The following is a 26,914-nucleotide window of genomic DNA, read 5'->3' on the forward strand; positions in this document are numbered from 1 at the left end:
TCCAGGAAAACCCATACTCAATAAATTAAAATCTACTGGGAATTATGTGACTAAACTACTGTATCAGAAGTTTCACTTAGCCAACTTCTACAAAATATGAAAATGATTATTACCGTATGTATTCTCTGTTATTTTATTTTATTTTATATATATGTCCACAGGGAAAGGGTGATACTACCACAAATAGAAATAGAAATTAATTTTTATTTTGGACAGTCCAGGACATCTAGAATGCATTTAAATAGGTCATCTGTTTTAAAATCCTAAAATTATCTTACCTTTTCAAGTCTTTGTGTAGGCAAGCATGCACTGGTTTGAAATATTAAAATATTATTTGTATGCAAGCATATGCTAGACAGAAATAACAATTTTCTACATGTATAATTTATCATTTAGTTTCTCTCCAAATATTAGAGATGAAAAATGGCAGCCGGGGTGGGGGGTTGGGCAATGTAAATCAAATAAACAGGAATCAATAGAATAGTTACCTGTTCTATTTTCCATGTCTATAATCATTCTAGTTTTTTTTTTTTTAAATGAGAAGGTATGAGTGGAAATTCAATGGGTTAAAAAAAGCACACACCCCACGCTAAATGTGTAACAGTGCAATCCTAAACAGAGTTGTACTGTTCTGAGACCATTCCAGTTAAAGAGCTCGAAAGGTGTAACTTTTTTTGAGATAGCACTACAGATAGAGTTGTTACAGAATATATAAAAACCCAAGGTTAGGGGTCTTCCTCCCCAAAGCAACAGAAAAGATTGTAAACTGCTTATCTGAGTACATTTACTTTGGAGCAAACTATCTTCTTCTCTATGTACCTTATGCTTAAATAAACATGTCCAGGGTTGGAATATCAGTAAGCCCCCACTTCTAAACTCTATCTGCAGTCTAGGGATTTTTACAAATGCTAATGTGGCTACTTTTTTCCTCCTTTCTGGCTTTCTTTTTCTCACCCTCCCTGCCTTTCACTGGTCCTGATTTGCTATTGGAATGATAATGGTGGAAAATATGACCTTCTGATGCCAGAACCCTTCCTCTTGGAGAGACCATGATGATGCAACTTCAACGCATTCAGCAGGCACCCCGGGGCCTTCCAGTGGGGGCCACGCTTCCCAGAGTGGAGACAACAGCAGTGAGCAAGGTAAAAGGTCAAGGTTTTTTTCTCTCAGCAAAGTAGGCATGACTAAAATAACTTCAGCGTCTTTTATTATATCAGTACATCTGCCTTAGTGTAAACACAGAATGGCAGACTTGCAGTATAATCATCTGTAACTTGGGGAGACACGTTATTTCCTTTTCTCAACCTACTTAGCTGTATTTTATTATTATTTCAAAGCTAAATATCTAATCTTCAAACAGGCTTTGCAATAACAATTGATTAGTTCTGCCAATTCCTTTACAAATTTGGTTATCTTCAGTTTATTTTTGTGTGGTGTAAGTAAATATCTTGGTAGACATACACTCCAGCTGTGATACAGCAGTTTGTACTGGTCTCTAAATAGAAAATTTAATTTGTTCTGTCAGGGGGAAAAAAACCCGCTTCAGTATCCAGTTGAAATGTTTTAAACCACAAAAGAAACAACAACATTCTCAACTCAGTAAGAAAATCACATGTAATCATTGCTTGAGCTGCAATTCACAGCAAATTTTATATTTCAGAATAAAGTCTGCAGTATTGACATATGGATTGCCACCTAATACTTGTACCTTAACTACATTAATCAGACATAGGTCCTTTTGAGGCTCAATTGGATTTGTTTTCCAGTAATGTGTTTAGGATTAGGATATAAAGCAAAGTTCCTATGCCCGGTAACCCACCGTTGTTTAAAAACTTATATATGGTTATTTGGAAGCTTGTTCCACTAACTTCAATGATATTTTGACTCATAGTAAGAAGGATTTACTCTGACAAAAGAAAATTGAAGATGGTTCTGCTAATGTCAGATAACCTGAGTACCTGATTTCCACGCTATAGTTTTAAATTGGATCTTTCACAGTCTTCCACGCTTGATTGGCACTTAAACCTCATCACAAAACAGATTCTACATTCATTTTATGAGATTACACTGTTGTAGATTTCGTTTAGAAATGTATCAAACAGAAGTATGTAGTACCGTTTGATAAAGACCCAAATCTCAGATGTTTGGAGAAAGCTGTTGTCCCTTATGGCCACAAGATGTTCTGCCTTTAATCATTAGTTCAGGTTATTCTGAATCCACATGTTTCTGCTGGAAGTGATATGAGTGATGAACTGGATTCACATCTCTGTGATTGATTTGTACATACATTTTAATGACTGTTAACTCCATGATCATTCAATCAGACTAATAATGCTGGTGGTTTTATCAGAAATAAGCTTCTTTTGTACAACTAGCACTAAACTTTATATGATCTTTGCTTGTTCAACGCTCTGTCTGAGCTCTGGATTTGGAAAATTAATAGAACTTTTGAAATCCGTGACCTGTATATATTTTCATATATTCCATATATTTTATGTATTATTTAGGCTTTTATTTAGGATTGGATATGTTTTTTTTAAAGTGTATTCTTACAGATATGTTAATAAGACAAAGACATGTCTGGAAACATGTAACAAAGATGCATTTATGAAAGAGCCAGGCTTGATTGCAGCTCCCTGTTAATATACTCTCACTGGCAAATCTGAGTATGCTACTATGCGGTACTTGGTAAAGCCCCTGAGCATACAGTTAAGAACTGCAATCCCGTTGTTTTCATTGGACAGGTGCAATTAGCTTTACTGCTTTGTGCCTATAGGCTCCCATATGGTAACTTAATAACAGCCATTAGACAAAAACACCATAGCTGTTTCTAACAAATGGTGTGCTATACTTTGCATGGATTTTTGGGTTAGCAAATGTGCATGGTGTTTACAGCAGATTCTTGTACTGTTTGGAAATCGGTCTCCAAAACTCACAGTAACATCACAAATATTTCCCATACAGCTTAATAAACTGCTGTTAGGAAAAGGAAACCAAGAAGTCTGCTGATTTGTGCAAATCTCTTCATCACTTTAAAAGGGTATTTTGGATATTGATCATGTTTGCTGCTACATGTAAAATCATTAGGGTTACCAACCTCCAGGTGGGGGCTGGAGATGTCCCACTATTACAATTGATCTTTCAAGAACAGGTCCCTTAGAGCAGGGGTCATCAACCCCCGGTCCGCTGCCCGGTGGTGGGCCGCAAAGGCCACGGTACCGGGCTGCCGCCAGCCATGCCTGCCTTCCCCCGCCGGCAGCAAGAAGGAAGGGAAGTGGCAGGTGCAGCCACCAGCATGGCAGTGACGCAAACGTGCATGTGCGTCAGCGCCCCTAGTGGCGAAAACGCGCACGCACAGTTGCCGCACGTGCGCGTTAGCGCCACCTGGTGGCGAAAACACACATGCACGGCAATTGCGCGTGTGCGTTTTCGCAGCACCCGGGCCGTCGGCTCTTCCCTCACTCCGGAGGCGGTCCCTGACCTGAGAAAGGTTGGGGACCACTACCTTAGAGAAAATGGCTTCTTTGGAGGGTGGACTCTATAGCATTGTACCCAGATGAGGACCCTGTGTTCCCTAAATGCCTCCATTCCCAGGCTTCACACTCAAAATCTCCAGGTATTTCCCAACCCAGAGCTGGCAACTCTAAACATCTTTGTCATGTGGCTCTTGTTGCTGCTCTAAGTACCTCTGTACATGGAATGGCAATCGATCACTACCTACTCAACATTAGTCTCTGCCCTATACTTACTTTAGCTCCACATGGCTGCCATTACTCCCCACTACCACTAGAGGAGTTTTGGGGAGCAGAAAAAAGAAAATGAAATTACTACATCTCTGGAATGCAATAGTGTTTTAATGATATACCATAATTGACACATTCCTCTGAATTTCTAGCTTTTGTTTCAGAGACCATTTATGCATGGGGCGGTGATCCCTGATTGCACATGATTCCAATGCCACCTGGTGCCCTCCTGGCTTGATTCAGGCCCTCAGATGGCCCACAGTAAGGGAACACAGATTCCTCCCTGTGGTTCCATGGTCACCATTGGAGGCTGGGCCAGCCCAGCCCCATGCATAATGTATCAGCAGGGCCTTTGGGCCCGGCTCCTCTCCTCGAGAGGTGTATGGTGTCCATGCTGGACAACCAAAAGTCCTGGTCAGCTCTGTGGAGGCGTGGAGCTGACCGGGTTATTGCCCCACCCCCCACAATGGTGGGATAGTGGCATGCCACTCTCCTGCCATTATGCGGTGGGGCTCTGTGCCCCCTGCCCCTGCTGCTGCCACTGCCTCTACACAGCATGGCAGGCTTGTCCAGCCCCAGCTGTACACACGCACAGTGTTGTGGCAGTCTGCGTGTGCCAGGGGATTCCTTCCCCCATGCATTCTTGAAAGTGGTGGGGCATAGTACCCCACTGCAAGGAACTGGTAGCAGCCCGATGCAGCTGCTACTATGCATAATCAGTCAGAAAGTATATATCTAGTCCTGTCTGCTGCAGAAATTTAAGGGGAAACATTTCTCATTCTATATCAGCAGCATACTTACTTTGTAGGGACAAGATGAAAGCTGGAGTTCAGAGCAACTAATTGATCAAGCAATATATCATTATAATATTATTGTGCTATAGCTATCTGGCAATCATCATTTTTTTAAAAGCCCCCTCTCCAAAACCCAGTGATAGAGGGCAAAGACAGGCCAAGACAAAAAAAAAAGTTTTTTTTAAAATGTGCTGAGGCTTTAGTGTTCCTTCCCAGCTACATGGTGTATAAAGCTGATTTTTCTACAGTGTTTCCAAAAAGATCATATAAACAAGTTTTTGAAATGCCACAGAATATCATACCCAAAAGTAGATGATAAGGGGACAATCCAGTTTGGATATGAAACCACAGGAGTTTCTTCATGTGGAAACAACCCACTTCATTTTCATTACAAATTTTCATTTAGTATTGAATATAGCTGCTATTGGATTATAGTAGCATTCCCATAATATTTAAATCAATGGGAGCTGGGTTAGGTTTGTAACCTGCATCGAGCATGGGGTTGGACTAGATGGCCTGCATGACCCCTTCCTACTCTAGGATTCTATAACTGGTGTATGGTTCTTTCCATACAGATAAGACAAGATTAACTAGTTCCCATTTGAGCTGAGCAGGAAATGTTGGTCTCCATTAGATTCATTCATATGAGGTCATTTGTTCTGTTAGCTTTGCTTTATGCAGGAAACAAGGTTTTGTTATAACACAGGGTCTTAACAGTGATTAGGCCATGACTAGTTTTTGGAAGGGATAGTGTTAGATGCTAGAATAGGTAATGCTAATGGACAAGCATACTGAGTCATTTAAGTATGGGGAGGGGCTCTTCTGAGAATAGCCTCCTGTGATCCAGCGATGGTCACCTTCAGACTTGATTACTGTAACTCGGTTTATGCAGGCCTACCCTTGACTTTACTCCAGAAATTACAGCTGGTACAAAATGTGGCTGCCCTGGAGCCCATATAAGACTGTGGCAGCTGCATTGTCTTCCAGTGGAATTCTGGATCCATTTCAAGGTTTTGGTTTTATCTTTTTAGGCCTTACACGGTCTGGGTCCTGCGTATCTGAGGGACTACCTTTCTGAATATGTTCCCCAAAGAGTTCTTCGATCAGGCAGCATCAACCAGCTAAAGATCCCTGGCCCTAAGGAAATACTTTGGCCTCAACCAGAGCCTGGGCCTTTCTGGCCCTGGCTCCTGCCTGGTAGAATGAGCTCCTGAGAGAGATGAAGGCCCTGCCTGAACTCTGTGTGTTCCACAGGGCCTGTAAGTCAGAGCTCTTCCACCAGGCCTAAAGTTGAGGCCAATTAAAACCAGATCAAAATCTCAGAGCTCCCTCTGGCCTCTTCTGATACCCACTAGGACCCAGCACCTGGCAGTCTATAACCATTGATTTATGTTTTTTGGCTGATGCTACTGCTTCCAATTTGTGGTTCAAATTTTAATCTATTTTATATTGTTTTATGGAATACTGGTTTTGTTTAATTTTAGATTCTGTAAACCACCCCAGGATGGTATGTCCAAGAGCAGTGATATATAAATATAGATATCTTAATAAAAATAAATAAAAATCTTTGGCAGCTGAGTAGCCAAGGGATGAAATACCTTTGGTGGCTGAGCAGCATCAACCAGCCCTTATTTGTTTGAGCAGCATGGGGGTGGGGAATAAATGAGGCTTAACTCCTCTTTGTGTCATTGTATGTTCAGGATTTGTCATTAGTAATAGTTAGTAATTGCTAAGAATTTGCAGAATTGATATAGTCCCATTCTTTTGAAGTTCTCTTCTAAGGCAGGACATTTATATTACAAATAAAAATAGATCATTCTGTGATAATCACAAATAGTCTTGTACCAAAATAATTCTTAAGTAAGTGCTGGACAGTTTATTATAATATAGTTTAAAAAAACCTGCATATTCTTTATAGGCATGGAAAAAAATAGCCATCATGTTACTAGTATAGATATATATACTGATTCACTATAAATCATCTAGTCTAATTCTTTAATTTCCTTGATACATAGGTAACTCAAACACCTAAGTAACACACTTATAGGATCATTTAAGTAATTGGGCTTAGGAAGGGTAAGCTCAGTTTAGGGTGCATTTGTAACAGTACAAAGGATGTAGTTCTCAGAAGCAGACTTTTGTAAGATGTCATTGTTTTTGAAAACAACACAGGCAACAAAGGTCAGCCCCATAGTCAGTTCAGCAATATTTACAAGCAAATTCTTGTGGTCAATCAGTATTTTCTCACTAGTCCCATCAATCATGCTCGCTATTCTTTAATTCAGTGTAACCACTTCCATATTTCTGCCATTCATACTTGTGAGGAGCCAGTTTCCCAGGTGAGCACTGATGTCCTGGAGAACAGTTCATGCTTTAGAGCAGCCTTTCTCAAGTTTTTGACCATTGAGAAACCCCTGAAACGTTCTTCAGGTTTTGAGAAAGTGGTGCAATCATGCAGTTGGGAAGCATAGATGCATACATGCTCATCTGTGGTACATGCCTTTCCCATCCCCTCCAGGTTCATCCTCAGCTATTTTGGGAGGGGAGGGCAGGTCGACATGACTGTTTATGATATCACCCAATATGTGTTTAACAAATTTAAAAAATATATATTTTAAAATATATATTTTACACACACACACATAACCCTGGTTGAGAAAGCCTGCTTTAGACAGAAGCTGGAATTTATGCAATGCTAGGAAGACCTTGTATCATTCCTGAATGCAACGGGCTTGGTGTAGTGGTTAGGAGTGCGGACTTCTAATCTGGTGAGCCTGGATTGATTCCACACTCTCCCACATGCAACCAGCTGGGTGACCTTGGGCTTGCCACAGCACTGATAAAGATGTTCTGACTGAGCAGTAGTAACAGGGCTCTCTCAGCCTCACCTACCTCATAGGGTGTCTGTTTTGGGGAGAGGAAAGGGAAGGCAGCTGTATGCCGCTTCAAGACTCCTTCGGGTAGAGAAAAGTGGTATATATGAACCAACTCTTCTCCTTCTCCTCCTCAATAAATTTTAAATTTTATACAGGGATTGTGTGTACTATTAGATATGATCCACCCTGAGTTCCAAAAGACAGGGCAGACTATAAATCCCAGAATAAATAAATAAATAATTGTTTCACTTACCCCCTCCTCTCCCCCACCTCCTCATGAAAGCGAAGGCATATAGGTATTTTGTACTGTTACATCAGAATTGCTATTACATCAGAACTATTATGCTATTATATCAGAGCATAGCTGCTAGGCTCTCTGGCATTCCACTACTTAGACAAAATTTCCTTGCGATGACTGTGTATATTAAACAGTTGTGCTACCTCAAAATCCATTAGCATCCCTCTAATGAGAAACCGCAAGTTGTTTCTCAGTCTGTTTCCCTCATTCTTGCATTAATTTCCCTTTTCCTTTATGTGATATGTATAATACCTCTGAGATTTACTAGTGGTACATATAACACTACACTACACTAGTAGTACATCTACTACACTATGCCCATAGTACGTGATTCAAGCAGCTTTGACCATTTTCTTCATGCTTCCACATTTTTGCCTTAAATAATCAACAAAAAAGATATTTAAATCTGTTGCTCCCCAAATCTCTTATGCACAACACATAACGATGGACCAGTTCTAGTTCTTGAATTCTCCCGTTCCATTGATTTTTTCTTTTGCTTCTACCTCCAGGAGCATGGAAGGATAACAAATATTCCATAACATAGTCTATGGAGGAGAATTTGTATTCATCCATTGGTGGGTTATTAGAAAATTGAGTGGAAAAATATGGAGGAGGGGCAAATCTGCCCATGTTTTGCCCGGAGTCTGTTTTGTTTGGGAGTAAAATGCAACAAGGATTACTGCCAAAATTCCTAAAGCAGGCAGATTTACCAACAGACTTGATCCAGAGCCTGCTACCTATGAAAAAAAGTTGATCTTGATTCTTGCAGTTGAAATTCTGGCACTAGAAGAGTTAAATCCCCTTGGGCAATGTTCAGTGAAAGATAATCCTAATTATATTAGCTGGGCTCAGTGTTGTTTTTAGCATGTCATGTTGGATGTACAAGAGAAAACTAAACTATACTAAACATTGTACTACTCTAACATAGGTATTAGTATGCTCTAAAGCAATTACTACCTTAATTGTGGTTCAGAGCCACTGAGACAAATTTGTGTCAGAAAATATTATTGTTAGTGAAGACAAAAAGGAAATATGCTCGCCTTTCTTTGTTGTTTATATTTTATTTTAAAGACAAAGCGTGTTAACTAACCCTCTTAATAGAAATGAAAAACTAAACATGCTACAAAGGACAAAAAAAGGGAGAAGCTGATTTAATGGCCTAATGAGGCCATCTTCCAGAGACTTGTTTTGTGCAAGGCTTGCTTTGACCTTTCACTTTGCTTAGGAGCCCAACGCTTCATTTTTCACATTCTTGCAATTACGTTAACGCTTCAAGCATTTCTGACTCCAAGTCAGCTAGCAACACTAGGCATAACTCAACACTGTGAGTTTTTCCTCCTCTCTGTAGATTCATTAACAGGTCACCGGGGTCCCAACTGAAATTTAAAACTGACTGGTTCTGTTGGGTTAGTTGAGTTATGGCAAGAGAGATAGCAGGAAAGGGGCTGAGAGAAGGGGAGGAGAGGGAGAGGACTCTTGGGCTTTGCCAGACAGTATATGTGTAAAACCCTAATCAGCACATTAAAAGGTATGTGGAGTTTTATCATCGAGCCATTTGTCTGCAGAAAGAATCTGTAACTGTTCTGGGATACTACATTTTCCTTGTTGTATATAGAAAACAAAGGAAAAATGCCATTGAAAAATCATTGCTTCAAAGTGCTAGCAACTTATGTCCTTAGCCATGTTGATGGATGTGTTTCTCACATAGTTTTCAGTCTTCTGTAAAGCATTTCAGATTGTGTATGTGTAGGATTATATGCAAAAATTAGAAAATTTGTATTATTTAACCTTTAATACCATGTAGTCTGTACACAACCACCAAGGCTTAATGAGACAAGAGTCTTTATAAATGGTCTACTGGACTGTATGCTAGTTTTATATCTAATCTCAGGAGGCGTTTGGAATTTAAAACACTTAACCTATCTCTCTTTTCAACATCCATGGAAATGTGATTAGTTGTTCTGCTTGGGTTCTGCAAGCAAAGCATTTAGGGCTTCACTCAAGTGGGAAATCAGAATTTTGTTATATTTGTCTTGATACAAGGAAAACTCACATGTAAAAGCAGGCTGACACAGCTAATGTGTCTTGATGAATATTCCTAATTTCATTAGCTGGGCTACAGACCACCAAGCCCAAAAAGGTTTTTGTGAATAGGAATGAAAATCCCTAAAACCTCTAGTTATTGTCAGGTCTAGTTATCAGGAAAGATAGCTGGGTTAATCTCACTTAACTCCTTAGGATAATGGAGCCCAGGATAACTGAGAGTATTGGAGCAGATATCCAAGAGCAGACAGAGAAAAGGTAGCCATAGGAACACGACAGTCCTGCTTTACTAGGAGTACCAACATCTCAGACAATCATTCCATTAAATGTAGAAACAGAATAAAGCATTTTTTTATATGTCATAACTAGCTTCAAAGCCTGTTCCTAAGAACGGGCTTTGAAAGGGTCCCTTCCCCTGGCCCCTTGTCAGGCAGCGTAAGGTGGCTTTGGGCAGCAGTTCGCAGCCAGATCAAGTGGGGCGGGTGGGGGCTGGACAGCTTGTTAGAAGGCAGACTTAGCAGGCAGTCAGCAGGCCAGGAGGCCCTCGTCAGCAGGCCCAGCCTAGCAGGCCAAGAGGCCCTCATTAGCAAGGCCTCTACCATGACCCTTTGCCCAGGGCCCTCTCCCCTTACCTGCTGCTGGCTCCAGGCACTGAGGCGTCTGAGACCAAATAAGCTAGAGTCCAGGGATGGAGGGCAGGAGTGCAGGAGCAGGGCCAATCAGGGCAAAGCTGGCTGCACCCTGATTGGCCCTATTCTAACTTGGACAGCCAGACAAGTTGTACTCCGTAGGCTGTTTCATAAATATATAGAGGAACAACAATGGATAATGATGACTTGATAAAACTCAGCTTTAAAGTGCTGATGTTCAGTATAGTGAAAGAGGTAGATTCTTGCTTTGGAACAATACATTCATATTGGATGACTTTTATTGAGATTATTCAGCAGTGAACCTGCCTGCAGTAAGTAAGTCCATCCCACCCCAATGAAATGTGGAATAAAAACTGGCCTCCATAGCAAGTAATTTCCCCATGTCTCCATGGTATTTGTCATAAAGATTAGGAGAAATTTCCTACAGTATCATCCACAAGTCTTGTCATGTGTTTCCCAAACTTCACTTTCTGTAGCCACTGCCCTTACAATTTCCCACCATTTGCTGAATTAATGCTGGCAGCTCACAGGGAATCTGCAAGGGATGCTTCCATTTCTCCTGCTTGGATGCCTGACACTCTGCTGTCATCATTTCCAGATCATGCAACAGCAGACTAATAGTTCTGTAATAGTTTTAAAATTTAAACTAACAGGTACTGGGGCATGTTTTACTGAGATTGAATATAAAGCTTGGTATAAGGGTGTGTGTGTATGTATATGAATATATATATATGAATACATACATGAATATATATGAATATATATCCATAAAGGACCAAAATGGTAGGGAGAAGCAGAACAGAAGCAGAAGTGATTTAAAAAGATGGCAAAATTATACAGAAGAACAATACAAGAGTGAGCTTAACATCCCTGATAACCATGAGGGGGTAGTCACTGACCTGGGGCCAGACATCCTGGAATGTGAAATCAAATGGGTCTGTCGGGGTTTCCCCGTCTTCACCACTCCTACCCAGGGGCCCACCAGCGAGAAGCGTGTCACCCGGAACTTTACCCAAACCTGCGGAGACAGGTCTGAGGGAGTCCCCAGCAAGGAACAGTATTTACAGTTAGAAGACCAGAGAGGGGCGAGGAATGGTCTTGGCCGGGCAAGGAACCGCCCACGAACGAATGGGGATGCAAGGGAGGAAAGCTACTTAATGGGAGACGTTGGTGTCAGTGAGGAGGTGGGGTTCGGGATAGTGCAAGGAACTATCACGAACCCGGGAGTTCCAGTCCGGGATTCCCGGTGGACTCCATTCTGAGACGTCGACTATCTACCTCAAGTGCTATTCTGACCTGCCTTCCCGTCTGCCAACACCGTGGCGGAGCAAAGAAAAGGAGCGGACCCCTCGAACCCTGACAGGTCTTAGGAAGTCTGAGCAACAATAAAGTTAGTGAAGGTAACAGCATTCCAGTTGAACTATTCAAAATCTTAAAAGACGCAGTAAATGTGCTACACTCAATATGCCACCAAACTTGGAAAACTCAACAATGGCCACAGGATTGAAAAAGGTCAGTTTACATTACAATCCCAAAGAAGGGCAATGCCAAAAAATGTTCAAACTACCACACCATTGTACTCATTTCTCATGCTAGCAAAGTTATGCTCAAAATCCTACAAGCTAGGCTCCAGCAATATGTGGACCGAGAACTTCCAGAAGTACAGGCAGGATTTCGAAGAGGCAGAGGAACTAGAGATTAAATTGCCAACATGGAGAAAGCTAGGGAGTTCCAGAAGAACATCTACTTTTGCTTCATTGACTATGCTAAAGCCTTTGATTGTGTGGAGCACAACAAATTGTGGCAAGTTCTTAAAGAGATGGGAATACCAGAGCATCTTATCTGTCTCTTGAGAAACCTATATGCAGGTCAAGAAGCAGCAGGGAGAACCGGGCATGGAATCACTGATTGGTTCAAAATTGAGAAAGGATTTTGGCAAGGCTGTATACTGTCACCTTGCCTATTAACTTGTATATGGAGCACATCATGAGAAAGGCGGGGTTAGATGAGTCACAAATTGGTATCAAGATTGCAGGGAGAAATATCAACAACCTCAGATATGCAGATGATACCACTCTAATGGCAGAAAGCGAAGAGGAACTGAAGAGCCTTTTGATGCGGGTGAAGGAGGAGAGTGCAAAAGTTGGCTTGAAACTCAACATCAAGAAAACCAAAATCATGGCATCCAGCCCACTCAATTCCTGGCAAATAGATGGGGAAGAAATGGAGCTAGTGACAGATTTTATTTTCCTGGGCTCCAAGATCACTTCAGATGGGGAGTGCAGCAAAGAAATTAAGACGCTTGCTCCTGGAGAGGAAAGCTATGGCAAATCTAGACACATCCTAAAAAGAAGAGACATCACCCTGCCAACAAAAGTGCGTCTTGTCAAGGCTATGGTCTTCCCAGTTGCAGTGTATGGCTGTGAAAGTTGGACCATAAGGAAAGCTGAGTGTCAAAGAATTGAGGCTTTTGAACTCTGGTGCTGGAGAAGACACTTGCAAATCCCCTGGAATGCAAGGCGAACAAACCCGGTCAGTCCTAGAGGAGATCAGCCCTGACTGCTCCTTAGAAGACCATATCCTGAAGATGAAACTCAAATACTTTGGCCACCTGATGAGAATGAAGGACTCCCTGGTGAAGAGCCTAATGCTGGGAGTGATTGAGGGCAAAAGAAGAAGGGGATGACAGAGAATGAGGTGGCTGAATGGAGTCACTGAAGCCATTTATGCAAACAAATGGGCTTCGAGGAATGGTAGAGGACAGGAAGGCCTTGGAGGATCATTGTCCATGGGGTCACGATGGGTCAGACATGACCTCGCACCTAACAACATCAACAACAACAATATATCCATTGATATAGAAGGGATATGATTTTATTTCTATCAGTGAATATTTAAAACAATTTTTTCAACGTTGGGGACCAAGCCCTATAAGGAAAGGCTGATAGAGTTGGGAATGTTGAGCCTGGAGAAGAGGAGGCTGAGAGGGGACATGCTTGAAACACTTGGAGGAGGTTAGGGAATGGTTCCTATTGGCAGCAGGACCTGCAGTAATAGATGTAAACTATGTATAGATAGGTATCGACTAGATATTGTACACTGGCCTGAACCAGCTGCTGGGAGAGTGCTATAAAAATCTAATAAATAATTTTGAAACATACGAGGAAAACAAATTCACAGTCAGAGTAGCTCAGCAGTGGAATTGATTGCCTAAGGAGGTAGTAAGCTCCCCCACATTGGCTGTCTTTAAGCTGTGGCTTGATATTTATCATGGGAGCTTTACGCTAGGGATTTCCAAAGTGGGGGTGGAGGAAGGATCAAGAGGGATAGTGATAAATTTTGGTGCAGTAGGGGGGGCAGCAGTCTCACTCTTACTGCTGCATCTGTGGTTTCCTATCAAGGGTAATTCTAAGGTGACCTTGTCATTGCCTGCTTCTGGGCTGTAGCAATCCTGGACTTCCTTGGTAGTCTTGCATCTAGCCAAAGAAGTGTTAGGCAATACATTTGCAGTTCTAACACTGGGAAAGAGGTGTGTGTTTGTACTGTGTGAGGGGGCACGAGGAATGTGGACTGGGAGCCAAGGGGGTGGTAGCCCCCAAAGGTTTGGGAACCACTGCTTTAGGTTTATCCTTCATTGAGTGAGGGTTGGACTAGATGGCCTGTATGGCCCCTTTGAACTCTATGATGATATCGCCAGTGAAAAGTGGGGAATAAAAAACAGCTTTTTCTTCTAGTACCAGAGACCTTGTACAAGAGCAACATGGGGATGATTTTGCCATGTTTCCCTCCACAAACCAGTCCCCTGAGCTACATGGTTTCCGTCCATTGGAACCCCAAATGTACAGCTTTTTTTTTAGGTTCAGGGGTACTGAGGAAAAGATGGAAGTGGGAAAGGTCTGTATCAGCTAGTATCTTTACTAGATCTAACTTGAGTTTTTTAAATACCAAAAATCACTACGTAAATCAGCCTGAAATATTCAGACCATTTATTCCTGAAATATTCTTCAGGCTTCAAAGTCCCCTTGAAGTGATGTCAGCTGAGCAAGTCTCCCTGTCAGACACCCCAGAAGTGACATGTCACTGGAAGTGACATCACCCAGACATTCCCAACAGATGTGACCAGGCCACTCCCAGTGCAACCTCACAGGAAGTGATTTCACCAGGCCTCCCCTTCATCTCTAAAAAACAGCTGTTTCCATGGTGCACAGCATTGCTAAAAATAAAATGCTTATTAGTTTTATTTTTATGTGTGCAGTATGCTAAATAGCAAACATTGACTAAGCTGAACAAGGAAGCATTCATCTCAGCTGTCCTAAAGTCCACCATGCAAAGTAACAATTCTCCTCATGGAAACTGACCTTTGTGATTTGGAGATCACCTGTAACTTTGCCAACCTTCTGATGGTGCTCGGAGATCTCACAATTTTAGCAACACCTGAGTATATATTTTCCCAGTGTTAAAAATGGCTACAAGTGTAAGGGAAACCTGGGAAGATAGGGATCCTTGTGCAGGCTATATACAGTCTTTGCACTTGATCCAGGCTTTTAACTGTAGTAGCTCTCAACTAGGGATGCCAGCCTTCAGGTGGGGCCTGTGCATCAATTATAGTTTGAATTATGAATTATAGTTCATCTCCAGATTACGGAAATGTTTCTCTGCAGATCTATTTGTCTGCTTTGGAGGGTAGTATCTAGCATAGTATTCCACTGAGGTCCTCTGCAGGCTCCACCCGCAATCTCCAGGACTTTCACATAGAATCATAGAATCATAGAGTTGGAAGGGGCCATACAGGCCATCTAGTCCAACCCCCTGCTCAACGCAGGATTAGCCCTAAGCATCCTAAAGCATCCAAGAAAAGTGTGTATCCAACCTTTGCTTGAAGATTGCCAGTGAGGGGGAGTCACAACCTCCTTAGGCAGCCTATTCCACTGCAAAACTACTCTGCCTGTGAAATTTTTTTCCTGATATCTAGCCTATATTGTTGTACTTGTAGTTTAAACCCATGACTGTGTGTCCTCTCCTCTGCAGCCAATGGGCTCCACATCATAGATCTGGCAACTGTACACCCCCATCCCCTATTTGAGGCCAGGGGGGACTTAGCAAACCACATTCAGGCTGGGAAACTCCTGAGATTTGGGGATGGAGTCAGGGGAGAAAAGGGACCTTAGTGGGGCACAGTGGCAGAGAATCCATCTTTCAAAAACATCTACCTACCCACCCCCAAGCTCTAGAGCTGGCCAAAGCCCTGCCTGGCCCCATACTTCTACCATCCACATGACCCAAAATCCAGGTCCCAGCAGTAGTTGGCAGTTAGATTGAGGCACCTCTCCCTTCCACCCCCTGATCTCTGGAGTTGCCAGGGTCCTGCCCAGCCTCATGCTTTCCCCAGGCCCTGGCAATGTCTGGGAACTAGGCCCAGGCAGGCCCCTCTCTCTACCCACACCCCATGTTAAAACAAAAAATTCAACCCCAGCCCACCCAGCTAAACCCAAGGACTTACCTCACTTGACTTCAGCCACCACCACCAACACAGATTGACCAAGTGAGAGGAGACTTGGCTGACAAAGGTTTTAATAGCTAAGATCTTCTCCTTCACACCCCCTCCAGGCCCAACATTGGCCACTTAGTGAGAGGGCAGGTTAACCTGCCCAAATAAGTACAAGTACCACAGTTGGAGAATTTTAAAAAATGTATGCAATGATTGATGGCTGCCCAAACTTCTGTGATAGGTTATGTCACCCCTGGGGAGCACTTAGGCCACCCCAAGGACTGATGGTTAGGAATCCCTGATATAAACTGTACTGCATATATTTTCTGCCATGCATTTCAAGGTATCAAGCTTTTTACAAAGTCCAGCTTACTTGAACATGGTGATTTTGTTGATTGCAAGTGAATGCATAGAAGGGTGTCCCAAATGTTATGACCTTTTGTACACCCAAGTATCTAAAAATATTTTACTATAATAAAGTGAATTATAAATATATGTGGTTTACTATGTCAGGTACTCATCATGCTCAGTTTTAACTTTTCTGATCACTTGTTGTGGGAGGCTTAGAATACAGTAGTTTCCTTTCTAACAGATGATCAGTGCTTCCCCTTGGATAGGTGATGCCTCTATGGACCTGAGCCAGCAATTACCACTTTGTTCCTAGCTCTCTGGTATTATTTAGCACAGGTATTCTGAAAGTGGAGCCATATGCAGAAACCTAGTTGTTCTTGCAGACTGCCCTTTTGCATCAGAGCAAGGACATTATTTTCAACAAAGCAGAATATAGCAATAAAGCGAGTTTTATTAATGTATCTTCTATTACATTTTTAGCACCTTATTCTTGTGTTGATGTCCACAAATTATCTCTGTTATTATGGTAGATAGGAGTCGTTTTACTTACTGATAGCAGGATAGATCTCTCACATCTAATTCAGACAGAATTTCACTTTTCTTTCCTATTGTTGTAATTGAGATGTTGACAAATTGTAGGATATTGATGAATCTTTGGCCTAAGTGTTTCTTGCCAAGCTTCCCCCACCCCACCCCGTTTGAACAATAGTGTGGGTTCAGCAGCAATGTATAAAAAGGATAACTATAACTGTTTCAATATTTTGATGTGCCAATATGAAATAAATTGTCTTAAGCAAATGGAATATGCTATTTTCATCATTAGTTATGCATGAGAGAAAAATTGATGTTGACATCTTTGCTGTAAAATCATTGTAATGGGGCTTTCCTTGCAATTCATTTTTGTAAAATTCATTTTGTACATTTTGCAGCAATTGAACAATCCTTGCACAGTGAATAGGCAGAATTCCCAGAAATACTGATACAGTTGGCCCAGTAACTGCTGAGCTCACACTACACACACTGCATGCATATTAACCATGAAACTGCCAGATCCAACTGAGATGAAGACATTAACAATTAATTATCCATCAATCTTACTTCACCCATTCTGTCATATATGAATAAATAAATATTGGGTTAGGGCTTTAAAAAAATATATGTTTGTTATTGTGTTTGTGCCTCTCTATTAAACAATCAATGACTAGAATTTCATAATAAATTTCTTTTATTTATTGTACAGTTTTCTAGTCATTATACTCATGAAAACTGCAGATTCCAATCTTTTATTGAATTTAAAGCTTAGAGGTGAGTAACCTCTTAAAATATTGTAATACATTTAAAGACTTAACATCTTATTCCTTTAAGTTTCCATCCACTCTTCCAAAACAAACAAACAAACAAATACACACCCTGGGCATTTGAAAAAAAAGATATTTACTATCTGTTCTAAATATGTTGTATTCATATTTCGGATGCAGCCTTTGTCAATGGAATGTTTTCACAGCGAGGAGAATTTTCCTTTTATAAAAAAACCAAACTCCTGCCTCTAAATACAACATGACAGATGCCATCTGGAATAATCTTTTGCAAGTTGCTTTTAACTTTGTATTTTTCCTGCAGCGGAGTTCATCCAAACTGGTTGCTTACTGTTAGGGTAAAGAACACAAAGAACTTTCTTTTTCCCCTGGCTTTTCTAGATTGCTTCTCAAAGGAAATAATTGAACAATGTTAGTGAAGAGAGGGCAATTAGTAAGATCTTTGACGTTATCATTGGCATTTTTGTTTCTGAATACAAGGGCCATCTTCCAACATGTTCAATCTGCCCCTTGTGCCCAATACTGCTTGATACTTTTGCGGTTCTCTAATTATAGCAGTATATTCCAGTTAGAATATGAAGGCCTCCATAATTCAGTATCTTCAGACTTGACATGCATTTGTTTAAAAATGCTTTTCTGAGTTTCTAGAGTTTAACATTGTCTAATATATGTTAAATTATCTAAAAAGTGTAAGAGTTAGAATTAGTGTTAGAGTCCTGGATTTTTTTTTAAATTAACTTGAGTGAAGGGATGTCTCCTGATGCCTGTTAGGGTTTAATTTAGAGTAGTAATTAAACTTGAATACTGCCTCATAAACAAAAGATAAACAATAAACCAGCCACGTTCCCTGCTGTTTCATAGCTTTCTTTCCCAGATGTTTCAGTCTGATATTTTTTACACAGTGAACTACCTAGCATGTAGTGTTGCGGACAGAGGTCAAAGACTAGGTCTTTATAATAGACTAATTTTCTAACTTAAAAAAAAAAACACCCACTCTCAAATGCTAAGGTATTTTATCACTTGAGCACATTCTAAGAACCACAAAGTTTGCATTTGCATTTCATTTTCATATTAAAGAAGGATATGCAGATTTTTATAAATTGCACGTTTTGGCTGTAATGATGAGAATTTTTGTCAGGAATAGTGCACTGTCAATAAATTAAAATGCTCATTTAAAAAGAGAGAGAAGCTATTTCTTTCTGTATTGTGTTGATCCTGGGCAACTAAAGAAATGTTGACAATGGGACTTCTTTCCCCCAAAACCTTCCCTCAGGCTACTTGGGCTCAGTCCATTTTTGGGCCATTCCACTGTCAGCCATGATCTTTCTAATTGTCAGGTAGTAGTAGGCCGTTCAAATGCAGAAGCCATGTTATTTTCACTGGGTGGGGTAATTACTGAAAGCTGAGAATAGCTGCACTAAAGACAGAGGGATACTTTCATGATCCCATTAGCATAAGAGTGGGTAAATTATTCATGCCAAGTGAGGATTCTATGGGGAAAAGTATAGTTAATGCACATAGTTTTTAAATGTATCCCTTTCTGCTCCGAGACTAAATTCTTGTTGGATTCAGTTCTCAGACATTTACGGGAAAGCTCTAGTGGCATGTTAGACGCAGTTCATCTCTCTCTGTTTGCAGCGCTCTCAATAGAGACCATCTGGCAAAGATCCAAAAGGTGATTAAACAAAATGATCAGCTCTTGTTGCTGTGTTACATGTCCAATACTCTGGATTAAAAAACATGACCCACGACAGTCAGTGAACGTCATTCCTTTTCTTTTCTTCACTCCCTCCTCTCTCCTCTCCCCTTTCTGGCTAAGAATTCAGATGGTCCACAAATGTCTATGCCATCTTTGTGTCCTTATGGCCCATAATCACGAACAGGTTGTGCAAATGCCTGTTTCTGTACTTTGGTCCGTTCCAGCAGCATAGAAGCCTTTCATATTAATTGGGTCAATCTAATGCTCCTAATGATAGTGAGAGAATTGCTAACATTCATCCCTGTAGCAGTAAACATATGAAACCCATGCTTCCTGCCATAAGAAAAGGTGATCTGATTGATTCAGTTCTCTGAGATTTAAGCCTATCACAGCATTATACTGTCAGTCTGCTTGAGAAATAGCAGTCAGTCCCTCACAACTAAGCAGGAGGGGAGAAATGAGCTTTGCTTTAGCACCACAATCAGGGATGAATTTACAGTGCCATTCGAAAGAGTACTCCCTTATCATAAACAAGCAGATAATCACACTGAATCTAACTCCCAATTAGATCAGTGCGCATGTCCTCCTTAAGCCAAGATTTGTTGCTATTGAGTCAGGCAGAACATTTGTATACCTCATATTTAAAATTTAAGGATGAACATCTTATATTATCAGAAGGTCCAGCTAATCCACAAGGTAATTTCCAAAGTACTCCCTTTGGTGACTGATTTTAGGTAAAAATGCTAAAACTGAATGATGTATAGATTTATGTTACCTTTAGGCCTTGTAGCAAATGCTGAAGCAAAGTAATTAAAGAAACAAGGCAACAAAATAAATCACACGAGTGAAATATCTTCAACTATCTGATTAAGAAAAGAATTTCCCAAGAACTTTTAATATAATTTTTCCTCTTATTTTAAACGTGAAATGTGTTCAGAGGTAAACCAAATAACCATGCTCGCCATTATATCATCTCATGGAAATAACATTGATACAAAAACATTTACTATACCCTACATATATTTAGAATTCAATTACCAAGGGAGAAACACTAAGAAGAGAAAGATGACTCTAGGCACAAATTCTGCCCTTTCTAAGCTCTCACCATTCATGATGCAGCCAATGTTCTGTGAGGGGTGCTAGGCTTTTCAGCAAATTTCAAAGAAAACTCCTACGCAGTACTATCCAAAGTTGTTTATGAAATCCAACATAGCAGAGGTATTGTGATAATCTCATGAGACCTCTCATGCCATTCTAAGCAACATCATGCAACTCCATGCTGTTTCACGTGGAACCTGCTGAAAGGGATTGGGGCTCCTTCTGAAGCATTATGTGAATATTGTTTTGTCCAATGTTTTGGAAGTGCTCTAAGCCTTTCAGCCAATTTTGTGAAAACAGTACACAAGACAGAGGGCCTTGGCAGTGTCCTTGTGGTTGTCTAGGAGACTAAATACTGACAGAACTTATGAGGTTGTCTTGCAAGGTCTTGGACATTATTCTCATTTTTAAAATTTATAATGTCTTCTCTTGTTCAGGAATTAGTTCCATGTTTTGGGGAGGTTTCCCCATTTTTAAAAAGGTATTGTACTTTTCTGCATACCTGAAAGTATCCCTAGATTTGTAGAACATGTTACCTTTGCCCTTGAACATGTTTTGACTCATATGGTGGAAACCCCTGTGAATGGTAGGTCTGTGATAACTGACCAGAACAGAAATTTTAAATGCATTCAGAAACAGTGAAAGATATCTGTTAATCCTTTTTTATATATTATATATTATATATTCAGAGAGCCAAGGTGGTGTAGAGGTTAAGAGCAGTGAACTCTAATCCGGAGAACCGGATTTGATTCCCCACTCTTCCACATGAAGCCTGCCAGGTGACCTTGGGTCAGTCACAATTTGTCTCGGAACTCTCTCAGCCCCACCAACAACACAAGTTGTTTGTTGTGGGGAGAAAAGGGAAGGCAATTGTAAGTTACTTTGAGGATAGAGAAAAATGGGGTATAAAACCCAACTCCCTACTCCTACTCTTTCTTTGACAGAGAGAGGGGGGGGACACACCCACACACACACAAAATATGTGTCTGACAGATATCACCAACTAAAAGACAGTGTTGATATTCACCTTGAATAGGATCATGGTAATTAGTGTTTCTGAGGACGGGGTTTTTACTTTCCACCAATCATTGTACTGTCTCAGGTTTTAAGAGTGTTTTCTTATTCTATGGTCCTGTTTATTCATGTTTTGATTTTTATTCCAATGTTTCTCGAAACTTAGGATGAATTTCTGTGAGATTTACAAAAACACACTAAACCATACATGATGTAATAGATCAGTAACAAAGATGGTTCATCTCATCTCTCACTATATGCAGAGAAGCAGTGATTCAGGATCTTTAATCTCACATGACAACACTACCTTTTTGCCTGTTCAGCTCTCTTTGGAAGCTGTGATTGATTGGGTGAACAGATTGCCAGTCTTCCATTGACATGTAAATAATGTTTGTGTGTGTACTTTGAACTTAAAACGGAGTGTACAGGGGCAAAGAAAGACAAGTCCTACTACCTTCCATGACTGAATCCCATGTCTGAAGCACTTTTCTCTTGATTAGGCTCTGATAACAAAAGTTAGCAGGGCTGGGACAAAAATTATGAAAACAATCAAGCACTGAGAGATAAGGAGAGATTAAATATACTTTCTGTGATGTGTTCTCCTTTTGCTTAAAGCAGATATTTTCCCCCATTGCCTTCTTGAAGATCCCAATAAAGGGAGGATTACAAATGACCCTGCTCTCTTAAATGGAGATGCTTTCTTCTCTGGTAATTTAGTATCAGTTACTTAAGATAAAACATTACAGTATGAAATGTGCATGAGGATACTTTTTCTGCTCACTTGAAAGTTGGCACCAAAGAATGAAAATACTCTCTCTAACAACTTTATCCCAAATTTTTAAAGAATACAGTGTTTTGATTTCCCATTGAAATAAACAGAAACATTACATATTAAATTAGGTAAGGAACTTGTTGTGCTTGTAATAAAGAAAGCAAATAAAATAACTAATGAACAAAATAAAATCCCAGTAGAATTCTGTACATGCCCCAATACCTGTCCAAGTTGTAGAGTCTGATGCCTGTATTGCCTTCATAAGGAGGCTTCATTGGTACTGTAGTCTGGCATATGTTAGTTCTTGTTCAGTTCCTATGTGCCAGTTATATCTAGGCCTGTCAGCAAGTCTGGGGGGAAATGTATTTCCCCTATAATAAAGACTTAATGTTTGGAAATATGCGGTCACAGCTTTTTATAGAATGGAAGTAAATCAACTAGTAGATAACATTATATACATATATCTCTGTAATCCAGGCTTTCTCAACCAGGGTTTAGTGAAACCATGAAGTTTCTTGATGGCCCTGGGAGGATTTTCTGAATGGGTAGGAGTTAATTAATTTCTCTCTCTCTCTCTCTCTCTCTCTCTCTCTCTCTCTCTCTCTCTCTCTCTCTCTCTATCTATCTATCTATCTATCTATCTATCTATCTATCTATCTATCTATCTATCTATCTATTTATATATTTAAGTTTATATATATTTAAATTTTGTTAAACATTTATCCGGTGATATGACCATATATGGTCATGTTGACCCTCCCATGGCCAGTGATGGGCCTAGAGGGGGTGGGAAGTGGAGGGGCCCCAGATGGCCCTGCACAGTTTTGTTTTTCAACTGTATTCTGCACAATCACATCACTTCTTGGGTTTCTTGAAGCCTGAAGAATGTTTTGGGGATTTTCAATGGTAAAAACAGTCGAGAAAGGCTGCAATAATCCATCAATCACTATGAAGATTTTTTTTAAGTACCACAAAAGCTTGTCAAGTCATCTCATTATTATTATTATTATTATTATTATTATTATTATTATTATTATTATTATTATTATTATTATTATTATTATTATTATTATTATTATCTTTCGATTTATTGCCCGCCACTCCCTTACGGCTCGTGGCGGGTTACAACATTTTAAAACCCCCAATAAAATCCATTAAAAACCCTCAGCAACAATTACAATATAACATTATCGGTTAGCAAGCTAACCTGGCAAGATAGGCTAATCAACCTCCCCCTCCTACTACAAGCAGGTGGAGAGGGGATACTGATGGTACTAATCCCCAATCTCAATCCCAGGTCCCGGGTCCCCGGGCGGGGCATAGATGTTAGCCTCGTCCTCAACCGTAAACCTGGCGGAAGAGCTCCGTCTTGCAGGCCCTGCGGAATGATGGAAGATCTCGCAGGGCCCGCAGCTCTCCCGGGAGCTCATTCCACCAGGTAGGGTGGAATTATATTATATAATGTCTGTTGTGGGAAGAGGAATGGGAAGGCGACTGTAAGCCGCTTTGAGCCTCCTTCGGGTAGGGAAAAGCGGCATATAAGAACCAACTCTTCTTCTTCTTCTTCGTCTATAATGTTCTAACTTGTAACCCTCTGTGAGCCAGTACTACCAAGAAATAAATCTAAAAATAAATAAATAAATCTAAATATAAGGTCCACACAAGGGTGGATGGGTCAGTTGGTATACTCAGACTTTTCCCAGGGACCTTCTCCTTTGAGCAACACAGGAGTAGACATGAGTTATCCCTGGTTCACTTAGTGGTGTGATGTTGGTCAAGTCACCATCAGGCTTTCCCCCTTCTCTTCCATGACAGGACATTTATCATGTTTTACATCTTCTATAGTTTTGAATTATTTGTTTGTTTATTTATTGATTTATTTATTGGATTTATAGTCTGCTGCTCTCGGAAACTGGCTTGTGGCAGGTCACATAAAAACAATCCATACAGTAAAACATCCAATAACAAACCCCAGTTAAAACCCCATTAAAACCCCAATTATTAAAAATTTTAAAGATTTTGCTTATGTTTTGTATATCTTCCAGTGCAAGTCAAAATGTACCTTTCTACCTTGTGAAGTTGATGTTTACAAACATATAGGATACAAGTAACACAGATGCAACTTCTTTCAGTGATGGGCATGGGACCCTTTATCTGTGCTCTGGACTTATGAGCCTTACCCTCATTCTGTTCCCATGGTAACCCTTTGTGTCATTTAAGAAGATGTTCCAGAATGCTAGAAAGAGTAGGTTCTGCTAGTGAAGTACAGAGAACCATGATATCCTGAAATACACTTATGCATGTAAATAGAGCTGTTTGGATACTGGTCACTTAGACAGAGAGCTAAATCTGTAGAAATTAATATTATTTTAATAGTCCGATATCCAAGCCTGGCTACTGCAAGCCTTTCTGTGCATGTCTTGCATGGAAAGTAGGAGCGACTTTGCCAGATTTACTGGGCTTTGTGTTGTTTGTTTTGTTTTGTAAAAAGAGCTGTGCAAGGATGTGGGCAGAGTTTTATTGCAGCTCATTGGCCTAGTAAATCCTTGCCTCTGCCCATTTACTACTCCATCATTCCCTGTTCTTGGTTTTGCGCTGGTACAATCTAAAAATACTGGACCAGTTCATTACAGAAGAGGTCATGTGGCATGTGATTGTCTTCATTGCTGCTACTTACATGTTAACGAAAACTCTTACGTATCAGAAACAGTTCTCATAACTAAGAATACTACTAAGTTCCCCTATTGCACTGATGTTTGGCATTAGCCATATATTTATTTGCATTCAAAGAGGTAAATAATTTTTTTTAATGAATGCTAAATAATCTTTAGAAGGCACTATTATTGCACTGAGGAATCTTATCTCATGACAGATTCAGAGAATAGCGATGTTCTGCAGTAAAAAAGCTAGGTTTGAGTTCAGTAGCAACTTAGAGACCAATGGCTTTCAAAAGCTTATACTCCACAAATTTTGTTGGTCCAGGTTCTACTGGATTCACAACTAGCTAATCCATTACAGATACTAATTTTCCACATTCCCTTGCTCCTAGCTCTAATCAAGCTGATGACATTTTGCATTGTATCTATGTACCCTGACTCCTGCTGCTTCTCTTTGCAGCACTCTTCCCACTTTCTAACCAGAATATAAGGGCTTTTTGTATCTGATGCTTTGATTCATGAACCCCGGGAATGGTTGTTAGTCTTTAAGGTGCTACTGGACTTATTGTACAAAGATAAGCGAGACATCAAATTAAAGCACAGAACGTGGTGATCTGCACAACAATAGTTTTGGAAGATTAGTCTAGAAGTCAGATAGCAAAGTAATAAATGCAAGGTGAAAGCATGTGGTGCTTGTTGGAAGATCTATGTCTGTGGGCTTAGAAAGTGAAATGAGGTTTTCACACTGGCTAAGATGTTCATGTGTTGTGAAATGTTTATTAAGACTCACAGAACTCATTCCCCCCCAGCCCCAAATGCATAGAACTAAACACATATGGGGAAGTATGTTGTTGGTGGAAAGCGATCCAGTAGAAAGGGAAGTGGGCAGTGCTTTGCATATTGATCAACGGATAGGCTGTGTGAGAATGCTGTATGTATAAGGCCTATTAGGCATGCACAATTTATTGCAGGGAATCTGAGCAGTCAAGCCTTTAAGCTTGACTTTGGATTCTGTGCTTGCCATATGCACCATCCCCCCTCCCCCCAATGTATTTATTCTGCAGCTACAACAAAAACCCACAATTTTTCTCATTTGAGGTGGGGAGGTCACTTGTGACAGATGGGAGGGGGTATCCAAAGTTTTTAAAACATGCAATTGCCCTATCGCAGCTGTGTGGTGGGATCAGGTAAGTGGCTTCCATTTAAATCTTTGCGGTTCAGTTCTTCGAATGGAAGGGAACACAAAGGAATGCAGGCAAAGGGGTTTTTTTTTAATCCTGAAATTGACCAAACTACTTATGAAACTGACTAGAGCAGCTGTGAAGCTCCCTTTTCTTATTGCTGAGCTCTAGCGGATTCTCAGCTGTGTTATTGGCTACTGTGTTATTGGCTACTGTGAGTATTCACCACCATCCCCTTCTTAATTGCCACATAAGCCCAAAGATCTATATGCATTTATGGACAGGAGACTGGAGAAAGAGATGGGGAAAGACTTGGGGGTGGGAGAGAGAAATCTCCAGTATGACATACCAGTTGATTCCCCCCCCCACACACACACACAAAAAAGAGCTTAGAGGCGTTTCCCCACTTGCTAGATTCAAATTCTGTAAATCCGGTTTGCTGAGAGAATAAAAAAAGAGTGAGCTTGAGACCAAAGCACTTGGGAGGCTTGCTTGGGTATTTTAGGATACTCAGCTGGTAAGGTTAAGGCTTTCTTTCCAACTCTCCCATAGTCACTAGCTGAACATTTGTAGTAGCTGCTCTGCTCATTGCTGGACTTAATCAATGGCACATGACACAAGGCCTGTCTTTCTCTCCCCCAAAGAGGCTTGCAAAGAGGCTTCTTGGAGAATTGTCAGAGAAGCATACTTCCCCATTATGTCCCCAACAGTCCGAGACTAGTGATAGTGTCATAATGTTAGACTCCTGTAAAAAAGATTAAAATGTAAAGCAATGAGGGAAAAAGCAATCAAGGGAACTTGCACACTGAGTGACCATTGGATGGTGGAACAACTTTGATGTGGGTGGAACAACCTCTATGTAATTAGGGTAGTGACCATCAGTGAGCAGCAAAGGAGCAGAGGAGGCAAATTAGAGGAAATATCTATGCATTTA

At 40.6% G+C, this 26,914-nt stretch overlaps 1 protein-coding gene across 6 annotated transcripts in view; it reads left to right on the top strand.

The window, feature by feature from the left end:
• MEIS2 (Meis homeobox 2) overlaps positions 1-26,914 on the top strand; it is a 290,954-nt gene that overhangs the window by 18,405 nt on the left and 245,635 nt on the right. For all 6 annotated transcript variants that reach the window (XM_077322965.1, XM_077322964.1, XM_077322967.1 and 3 more), the window contains one exon: positions 1,028-1,142. In XM_077322965.1, the coding sequence (XP_077179080.1) occupies positions 1,028-1,142 (115 nt within the window). The remainder of the gene's footprint in view (positions 1-1,027; positions 1,143-26,914) is intronic.

The sequence above is a fragment of the Paroedura picta genome, chromosome 2, assembly GCF_049243985.1.
Source record: "Paroedura picta isolate Pp20150507F chromosome 2, Ppicta_v3.0, whole genome shotgun sequence".
In the NCBI taxonomy this organism is placed as follows: domain Eukaryota; kingdom Metazoa; phylum Chordata; class Lepidosauria; order Squamata; family Gekkonidae; genus Paroedura; species Paroedura picta.